This window comes from Oncorhynchus nerka, unplaced genomic scaffold (genome assembly GCF_034236695.1).
Source record: "Oncorhynchus nerka isolate Pitt River unplaced genomic scaffold, Oner_Uvic_2.0 unplaced_scaffold_3225, whole genome shotgun sequence".
NCBI lineage: Eukaryota > Metazoa > Chordata > Actinopteri > Salmoniformes > Salmonidae > Oncorhynchus > Oncorhynchus nerka.
The window spans coordinates 14,741-25,457 of record NW_027038075.1 but is presented as its reverse complement, the minus strand read 5'-3'; the positions used below and the strand labels follow the sequence as shown (position 1 = coordinate 25,457).

Sequence of the window (10,717 nt, the reverse complement as noted above, 5' to 3'; positions counted from 1 at the left end):
ACACTGGAGGAGCTGGTCCTGCTGACTGTCACCTACCCTGGAGGTATCTAATCTAACCCTAACCTAACCATACCTAATACAACACAACACACTGGAGGACCTGGTCCTGCTGACTGTCACCTACCCTGGAGGTATTTAATCTAACCCTAACCTAACCATACCTAATACAACACAACACACTGGAGGAGCTGGTCCTGCTGGCTGTCACCTACCCTGGAGGTATCTAATCTAACCCTAACCTAACCATACCTAATACAACACAACACACTGGAGGAGCTGGTCCTGCTGACTGTCACCTACCCTGGAGGTATCTAACTAACCCTAACCTAACCATACCTAATACAACACAACACACTGGAGGAGCTGGTCCTGCTGACTGTCACCTACCCTGGAGGTCTAATCTAATCTAACCCTAACCCTAACCATACCTAATACAACACACACAACACACTGGAGGAGCTGGTCCTGCTGACTGTCACCTACCCTGGAGGTATCTAATCTAACCCTAACCTAACCATACCTAATACAACACAACACACTGGAGGAGCTGGTCCTGCTGACTGTCACCTACCCTGGAGGTATCTAATCTAACCCTAACCTAACCATACCTAATACAACACAACACACTGGAGGAGCTGGTCCTGCTGACTGTCACCTACCCTGGAGGTATCTAATCTAACCCTAACCTAACCATACACACACAACACACTGGAGGAGCTGGTCCTCCTGACTGTCACCTACCCTGGAGGTATCTAATCTAACCCTAACCTAACCATACCTAATACAACACAACACACTGGAGGAGCTGGTCCTGCTGACTGTCACCTACCCTGGAGGTATCTAATCTAATCTAACCCTAACCTAACCATACCTAATACAACACAACACACTGGAGGAGCTGGTCCTGCTGACTGTCACCTACCCTGGAGGTATCTAATCTAACCCTAACCTAACCATACCTAATACAACACAACACACTGGAGGAGCTGGTCCTGCTGACTGTCACCTACCCTGGAGGTATCTAATCTAACCCTAACCTAACCATACCTAATACAACACAACACACTGGAGGAGCTGGTCCTGCTGGCTGTCACCTACCCTGGAGGTATCTAATCTAACCCTAACCTAACCATACCTAATACAACACAACACACTGGAGGAGCTGGTCCTGCTGACTGTCACCTACCCTGGAGGTATCTAATCTAACCCTAACCTAACCATACCTAATACAACACAACACACTGGAGGAGCTGGTCCTGCTGACTGTCACCTACCCTGGAGGGATCTAATCTAACCCTAACCTAACCATACCTAATACAACACAACACACTGGAGGAGCTGGTCCTGCTGTCACTGTCACCTACCGTGGAGGTCCTGCTGATCACCTAATATCTAATCTAACCCTAACCTAACCATACCTAATACAACACAACACACTGGAGGAGCTGGTCCTGCTGACTGTCACCTACCCTGGAGGTATCTATTCTAACCCTAACCTAACCATACACACACAACACACTGGAGGAGCTGGTCCTGCTGACTGTCACCTACCCTGGAGGTATCTATTCTAACCCTAACCTAACCATACCTAATACAACACAACACACTGGAGGAGCTGGTCCTGCTGACTGTCACCTACCCTGGAGGTATCTATTCTAACCCTAACCTAACCATACCTAATACAACACAACACACTGGAGGAGCTGGTCCTGCTGACTGTCACCTACCGTGGAGGTATCTAATCTAACCCTAACCTAACCATACCTAATACAACACAACACACTGGAGGAGCTGGTCCTGCTGGCTGTCACCTACCCTGGAGGTATCTATTCTAACCCTAACCTAACCATACACACACAACACACTGGAGGAGCTGGTCCTGCTGACTGTCACCTACCCTGGAGGTATCCTAACCCTAACCTAACCATACCTAACAACACAACACACTGGAGGAGCTGGTCCTGCTGACTGTCACCTACCCTGGAGGTATCTAATCTAACCCTAACCTAACCATACCTAATACAACACAACACACTGGAGGAGCTGGTCCTGCTGACTGTCACCTACCCTGGAGGTATCTAATCTAACCCTAACCTAACCATACCTAATACAACACAACACACTGGAGGAGCTGGTCCTGCTGACTGTCACCTACCCTGGAGGTATCTAATCTAACCCTAACCTAACCATACCTAATACAACACAACACACTGGAGGAGCTGGTCCTGCTGACTGTCACCTACCCTGGAGGTATCTAATCTAACCCTAACCTAACCATACCTAATACAACACAACACACTGGAGGAGCTGGTCCTGCTGACTGTCACCTACCCTGGAGGTATCTAATCTAACCCTAACCTAACCATACCTAATACAACACAACACACTGGAGGAGCTGGTCCTGCTGACTGTCACCTACCCTGGAGGTATCTAATCTAACCCTAACCTAACCATACCTAATACAACACAACACACTGGAGGAGCTGGTCCTGCTGACTGTCACCTACCCTGGAGGTATCTAATCTAACCCTAACCTAACCATACCTAATACAACACAACACACTGGAGGAGCTGGTCCTGCTGGCTGTCACCTACCCTGGAGGTATCTAATCTAACCCTAACCTAACCATACACACACAACACACTGGAGGAGCTGGTCCTGCTGACTGTCACTGTCACCCCTAACCCCTATGGAGGGTCCTGCTGACTGTCTACCCTGAGGTCTAACCCTAACCTAACCATACCTAATACAACACAACACACTGGAGGAGCTGGTCCTGCTGACTGTCACCTACCCTGGAGGTATCTAATCTAACCCTAACCTAACCATACCTAATACAACACAACACACTGGAGGAGCTGGTCCTGCTGACTGTCACCTACCCTGGAGGTATCTAATCTAACCCTAACCTAACCATACCTAATACAACACAACACACTGGAGGAGCTGGTCCTGCTGACTGTCACCTACCCTGGAGGTATCTAATCTAACCCTAACCTAACCATACCTAATACAACACAACACACTGGAGGAGCTGGTCCTGCTGACTGTCACCTACCCTGGAGGTATCTAATCTAACCCTAACCTAACCATACCTAATACAACACAACACACTGGAGGAGCTGGTCCTGCTGACTGTCACCTACCCTGGAGGTATCTAATCTAACCCTAACCTAACCATACCTAATACAACACAACACACTGGAGGAGCTGGTCCTGCTGACTGTCACCTACCCTGGAGGTATCTAATCTAACCCTAACCCTAACCATACCTAATACAACACAACACACTGGAGGAGCTGGTCCTGCTGATGTCACCTACCCTGGAGGTATCTAATCTAACCCTAACCTAACCATACCTAATACAACACAACACACTGGAGGAGCTGGTCCTGCTGACTGTCACCTACCCTGGAGGTATCTAATCTAACCCTAACCTAACCATACCTAATACAACACAACACACTGGAGGAGCTGGTCCTGCTGACTGTCACCTACCCTGGAGGTATCTAATCTAACCCTAACCTAAATACAACACACTGGAGGAGCACCTACCTAATACAACACAACACACTGGAGGAGCTGGTCCTGCTGACTGTCACCTACCCTGGAGGTATCTAATCTAACCCTAACCTAACCATACCTAATACAACACAACACACTGGAGGAGCTGGTCCTGCTGACTGTCACCTACCCTGGAGGTATCTAATCTAACCCTAACCTAACCATACCTAATACAACACAACACACTGGAGGAGCTGGTCCTGCTGACTGTCACCTACCCTGGAGGTATCTAATCTAACCCTAACCTAACCATACCTAATACAACACAACACACTGGAGGAGCTGGTCCTGCTGACTGTCACCTACCCTGGAGGTATCTAATCTAACCCTAACCTAACCATACCTAATACAACACAACACACTGGAGGAGCTGGTCCTGCTGACTGTCACCTACCCTGGAGGTATCTAATCTAACCCTAACCTAACCATACCTAATACAACACAACACACTGGAGGAGCTGGTCCTGCTGACTGTCACCTACCCTGGAGGTATCTAATCTAACCCTAACCTAACCATACCTAATACAACACACTGGAGGAGCTGGTCCTGCTGGCTGTCACCTACCCTGGAGGTAACTAACCACAACTTAACACACATGGATTCACCAGAGTTTCAATGGTCTGTCTGTCTGACCGCCTGCTTGTCGAAATCATATCAAATCGAACGTTTTTTAGTCACATACACAGATTTGCAGATGTTACCACAAGTGCAGCGAAATGCTTGTGTTTCTAGCTCCAACTGTGCAGTAATACCTACACACACACAGAATCCAGAAAAATACAGAGAACTTAGGAAATATCAGAACAAGCAATGTTATATTTGAGATTCTTCAAAGTAACCACCCTTTGCCTTGACGACAGCTTTGCTCACTCTTAGCAACCAGGTTCATGAGGTAGTCACCTGGAAGGCATTCCAATTAACAGGTGTCTTGTTAAAAGTTCATTTGTGGAATTTCGTTCCTTCTTAATGTGTTTGAGCCAATCAGTTATGTTGTGACAAGGTAGGGGTGGTATGCAGAAGATAGTCCTATTTGGTCAAATACCAAGTGCATATTATGGCAAGAACATCTCAAATAAGCAAAGAGAAATTACAGCCATCCTTACTTTAAGACATGAAGGTCAGTCAATGCGGAACATTTCATGAACTTCAAGAAAGCTTCTTCAAGTGCAGTCGCAAAACCATCAAGCGCTATGAAGAAACTGTCTCTCATGAGGACCGTCACAGGAAAGGAAGACTCAGAGTTAACTCTGCTGCAGAGGATACGTTTATTAGAGTTAACTGCACCTCAGATTGCAGCCCAAATAAATGCTTCACAGAGTTCAAGTAACAGACATCTCAACATCAACTGTTCAGAGGAGACTGAGTGAATCAGTCCTTCATGGTCGAATTGCTGCAAGGAAACCACTACTAAAATACACCAATAAGAAGAAGAGACTTGCTTGGGCCAAGAAACACGAGCAATGGACATTAGACCAGAGATTGTTCATGTAGAACAGAACCAACCCTACACTGACTGACTACAGTAGAACAACCCTACACTGAACCAACCCTACACTGACTGACTACAGTAGAACAGAACAGAACCAACCCAACCCTACACTGACACTACAGTAGAACAGACCAACCCTACACTGACTGACACAGTAGAACAGAACCAACCCTACACTGACTGACTACAGTAGAACAGAACCAACCCTACACTGACTGACACATGTAGAACAGAACCAACCCTACACTGACTGACTCATGTAGAACAGAACCAACCCTACACTGACTGACTCATGTAGAACAGAACCAACCCTACACTGACTGACTACAGTAGAACAGAACCAACCCTACACTGACTGACTACAGAACCAACCCTACACTGACTGACTACAGTAGAACAGAAGCAACCCTACACTGACTGACTACAGTAGAACAGAACCAACCCTACACTGACTGACTCATGTAGAACAGAACCAACCCTACACTGACTGACTACAGTAGAACAGAACCAACCCTACACTGACTGACTCATGTAGAACAGAACCAACCCTACACTGACTGACTACAGTAGAACAGAACCAACCCTACACTGACTGACTACAGTAGAACAGAACCAACTCTACACTGACTGACTACAGTAGAACAGAACCAACCCTACACTGACTGACTACAGTAGAACAGAACCAACCCTACACTGACTGACTACAGTAGAACAGAACCAACCCTACACTGACTGACTACAGTAGAACAGAACCAACTCTACACTGACTGACTACAGTAGAACGGAAGCAACCCTACACTGACTGACTACAGTAGAACAGAACCAACCCTACACTGACTGACTCATGTAGAACAGAACCAACCCTACACTGACTGACTACAGTAGAACAGAACCAACCCTACACTGACTGACTACAGTAGAACAGAACCAACTCTACACTGACTGACTACTGTAGAACAGAACCAACCCGCCACTGGGACACTTATCTACCCCAGATAGCAGGTGTCACGCTGGCTGACATATTTCTAATGGCTGTGCTGTGTGTGATGCTTCCTCTCTCCAGAGAAACTGCTCCTGAAGCCTCAGGACAGGCTCTACTCTGATTCGCTGACAGCAGTGGGGAGGCTGCACGTGTGCAGAAAGGACCTGAGTGAAGTCATGGTAGGAATCACAATGAGTCCACTTCAATGCAGTTCCTCAGCAGGCTACAATGTGAATGAATCTAGCAGAGGTGACAGTCCTCAGGCCTCCTATCAAGCTACTTCTGCATTTGGTTTATCACATTATATTCCTGATTCCTACTGGATATGCTTCCAGCCTATATCCCACAGGGTCATATCACAGCAGAAAAGAACATGTTCTAACATGCCCCAACAGAACATAACATATTCCTTTCTCCTCTCAGAGCCCGTTCACAGACAACGCAGAGCTACAACAGAGGTCAGCTCGCATGCTGAGTATGAACACATGGGACGTGGCTGTCACCCTTACAAACTTTGACTGGAGTGTCTTCAACTCAATACATGAGGTCCGTGACATCAACTTTTGTCCATCACCTAGACTATGCATGCGTCCCAGTTGGCACCCGATTCACTATAGTGCACCTTTTTACCAGGGCCCATAGAGCTCTGGTCAAAAGTAGTGCACTATAAAGGGAATAGGGTGCCATTTAGGATACAGTTAAAGATATTAGTGATTCAAAGCTTTCTACAAGCTCACCCGTGTCCTGTCCTGTCTCTCTCCACTACAGCAAGAGCTGGTGTACTTCACGTTCAGCCGTCATGCCAGCAGTGGCCACACGGTGGCGCTGGAGCTGCTGCTGCAGCGCTGCAATGAGGTACAGCTGTGGGTGATGACAGAAGTCCTGATGTGTCCTACGCTCTGCAACAGAGTCCAGCTCATCAAGAAGTTCATCAAAATCGCTGCCCAGTGAGCTCTCTTCTCTTCTCTAATCTTCTCTTCTCTGACCACAACATAGTGGGCTCCAGCATTTAGAGCAGTGTTGTTACATCCTCAAAATGTGATGTCTTCTTCTACAGAAGTAGAGCAGTATGATTGGTCCATTTCACTAAGGGCCCAATACTTCAACTACAGAACTCTGCACAACACTCTATTATAGTGAGGTCTGCATGGACAGGATGCCCCCTCCTGTGGTTTAGTGAGGAATTGCAGTTTGTATTTCTGTATCATCACTGTATGAAGCTGGTGTTAACAGTGTGTCACTCTTTATTTCCTCAGCTGTAAAGCCCAGAGGAACCTCAACTCTTTCTTTGCCATCGTTATGGGTCTGAACACCGCAGCAGTTAGCCGCCTCAGTCAGACCTGGGAGGTCAGTGTTTGTCTGCTTCTGTATGTGACTATTTGTGATGGGATGTCTTTTAAGCTTTTCAGATAAACTGGTCTTGATTGTCTTTTGCCAAGGGACAGTTTGAAATGTACTGTTTAGATCAAAATAGGAGAGAGTTGTCAAACTTTTTGTTGTTGCTTTGAGTATTATTTTATTTTAGATTTCTTTGGCACAGGGGAGGGTAGTGTGTTTTATTGGGCAGAGGGGAGGGTAGTGTGTTTTTATTGGGCAGAGGGGAGGTTAGTGTGTTTTTATTGGGCAGAGGGAGGGTAGTGTGTTTTTTTGGGCAGAGGGGAGGGTAGTGTGTTTTTATTGGGCAGAGGGGAGGGTAGTGTGTTTTTATTGGGCAGAGGGGAGGGTAGTGTGTTTTTATTGGGCAGAGGGGAGGGTAGTGTGTTTTTATTGGGCAGAGGGAGGGTAGTGTGTTTTTATTGGGCAGAGGGAGGGTAGTGTGTTTTTATTGGGCACAGAGGAGGAGGGTAGTGTGTTTTTATTGGGCAGAGGGGTGGGTAGTGTGTTTTTATTGGGCAGAGGGGAGGGTAGTGTGTTTTATTGGGCACAGAGGAGGGTAGTGTGTTTTTATTGGCCACAGAGGAGGGTAGTGTGTTTTTATTGGGCACAGAGGAGGGTAGTGTGTTTTTATTGGCCACAGAGGAGGGTAGTGTGTTTTTATTGGGCACAGAGGAGGGTAGTGTGTTTTATTGGGGACAGAGGAGGGTAGGGTGTTTTTATTGGGCACAGAGGAGGGTAGTGTGTTTTATTGGTCACAGAGGAGGGTAGTGTGTTTTTATTGGGCACAGAGGAGGGTAGTGTGTTTTTATTGGGCACAGAGGAGGGTAGTAGTGTGTTTTTTTTATTAGGCCACAGAGGAGGGTAGTGTGTTTTTATTGGGCACAGAGGAGGGTAGTGTGTTTTTATTGGGCACAGAGGAGGGTAGTGTGTTTTTATTGGGCACAGAGGAGGGTAGTGTGTTTTTATTGGGCACAGAGGAGTGTGTTTTTTATTGGCCACAGAGAGGAGAGTAGTGTGTTTTTATTGGGCACAGAGGAGAGTAGTGTGTTTTTATTGGGCACAGAGGAGGGTAGTGTGTTTTTATTGGGCACAGAGGAGGGTAGTGTGTTTTTATTGGCCACGGAGGAGGAGTGTGTAGTGTGTTTTTATTGGGCACAGAGGAGGGTAGTGTGTTTTTATTGGGCACAGAGGAGGGTAGTGTGTTTTTATTGGGCACAGAGGAGAGTGTGTTTTTATTGGGCACAGAGGAGGGTAGTGTGTTTTTATTGGGCACAGAGGAGAGTAGTGTGTTTTTATTGGGCACAGAGGAGGGTAGTGTGTTTTATTGGGGACAGAGGAGGGTAGGGTGTTTTTATTGGGCACAGAGGAGGGTAGTGTGTTTTATTGGTCACAGAGGAGGGTAGTGTGTTTTTATTGGGCACAGAGGAGGGTAGTGAGTTTTTATTGGGCACAGAGGAGAGTAGTGTGTTTTTATTAGTCACAGAGGAGGGTAGTGTGTTTTTATTAGTCACAGAGGAGGGTAGTGTGTTTTTATTGGGCACAGAGGAGGGTAGTGTGTTTTTATTGGGCACAGAGGAGGGTAGTGTGTTTTTATTGGGCACAGAGGAGGGTAGTGTGTTTTTATTGGGCACAGAGGAGGGTAGTGTGTTTTTATTGGGCACAGAGGAGAGTAGTGTGTTTTTATTGGGCACAGGGGAGAGTAGTGTGTTTTTATTGGGCACAGAGGAGAGTAGTATGTTTTTATTGGGCACAGAGGAGGGTAGTGTGTTTTTATTGGCCACGGAGGAGGGTAGTGTGTTTTTATTGGCCACGGAGGAGAGTAGTGTGTTTTTATTGGGCACAGAGGAGAGTAGTGTGTTTTTATTGGGCACAGAGGAGGGTAGTGTGTTTTTATTAGTGTGTTTTTATTGGGCACGGAGGAGGGTAGTGTGTTTTTATTGGGCACAGAGGAGAGTAGTGTGTTTTTATTGGGCACAGAGGAGAGTAGTGTGTTTTATGGGGCACAGAGGAGGGTAGTGTGTTTTATTGGGCACAGAGGAGGGTAGTGTGTTTTTATTGGGCACAGAGGAGGGTAGTGTGTTTTTATTGGGCACAGAGGAGGGTAGTGTGTTTTTATTGGGCACAGAGGAGAGTAGTGTGTTTTTATTGGGCACAGAGGAGGGTGTGTTTTTTATTGGGCACAGAGGAGGGTAGTGTGTTTTTATTGGCCACAGAGGAGGGTAGTGTGTTTTTATTGGGCACAGAGGAGGGTAGTGTGTTTTTATTGGGCACAGAGGAGGGTAGTGTGTTTTTATTGGGCACAGAGGAGAGTAGTGTGTTTTTATTGGGCACAGAGGAGAGTAGTGTGTTTTTATTGGGCACAGAGGAGGGTAGTGTGTTTTTATTGGGCACAGAGGAGGGTAGTGTGTTTTATTGGCCACAGAGGAGGGTAGTGTGTTTTTATTGGCCACAGAGGAGAGTAGTGTGTTTTTATTGGGCACAGAGGAGGGTAGTGTGTTTTATTGGCCACAGAGGAGGGTAGTGTGTTTTTATTGGGCACAGAGGAGGGTAGTGTGTTTTTATTGGGCACAGAGGAGGGTAGTGTGTTTTTATTGGCCACAGAGGAGGGTAGTGTGTTTTTATTGGTCACAGAGGAGGGTAGTGTGTTTTTATTGGCCACAGAGGAGGGTAGTGTGTTTTTATTGGGCACAGAGGAGGGTAGTGTGTTTTTATTGGGCACAGAGGAGGGTAGTGTGTTTTTATTGGTCACAGAGGAGGGTAGTGTGTTTTTATTGGGCACAGAGGAGGTCACAGAGGAGGGTAGTGTGTTTTATTGGCCACAGAGGAGGGTAGTGTGTTTTTATTGGCCACAGAGGAGGGTGTTTTTATTGGCCACAGAGGAGAGTAGTGTGTTTTTATTGGCCACAGAGGAGGGTAGTGTGTTTTTATTGGCCACAGAGGAGGGTAGTGTGTTTTTATTGGGCACAGAGGAGGGTAGTGTGTTTTTATTGGTCACAGAGGAGGGTAGTGTGTTTTTATTGGCCACAGAGGAGGGTAGTGTGTTTTTATTGGTCACAGAGGAGGGTAGTGTGTTTTTATTGGCCACAGAGGAGGGTAGTGTGTTTTTATTGGTCACAGAGGAGGGTAGTGTGTTTTTATTGTGAGGTTTTTATTGGGCACAGAGGAGGGTAGTGTGTTTTTATTGGGCACAGAGGAGGGTAGTGTGTTTTTATTGGCCACAGAGGAGGGTAGTGTGTTTTTATTGGCCACAGAGGAGGGTAGTGTTTTTTATTGGCCACAGAGGAGAGTAGTGTGTTTTTATTG

The 10,717-nt window shown here is 46.5% G+C and overlaps 1 protein-coding gene across 2 annotated transcripts; it reads left to right on the top strand.

The window, feature by feature from the left end:
- Positions 1-3,952: 3,952 nt before the first annotated feature.
- LOC115121353 (rap guanine nucleotide exchange factor 5-like) lies at positions 3,953-7,465 on the top strand. 2 transcript variants are annotated; one of them, XM_065014422.1, is made up of 5 exons: positions 3,953-4,137; positions 6,119-6,216; positions 6,461-6,583; positions 6,806-6,984; positions 7,294-7,465. In XM_065014422.1, exons 2-5 carry the CDS (start codon positions 6,214-6,216, stop codon positions 7,448-7,450), a joined length of 462 nt encoding a protein of 153 aa, XP_064870494.1. In that variant the 5' UTR covers positions 3,953-4,137; positions 6,119-6,213; the 3' UTR covers positions 7,451-7,465. The 2 variants fall into 2 exon arrangements, with proteins under 2 accessions (XP_064870494.1, XP_029506276.2); XM_029650416.2 differs by lacking the exon at positions 3,953-4,137 and having other exon boundaries at positions 5,642-6,216.
- Positions 7,466-10,717: the final 3,252 nt, after the last annotated feature.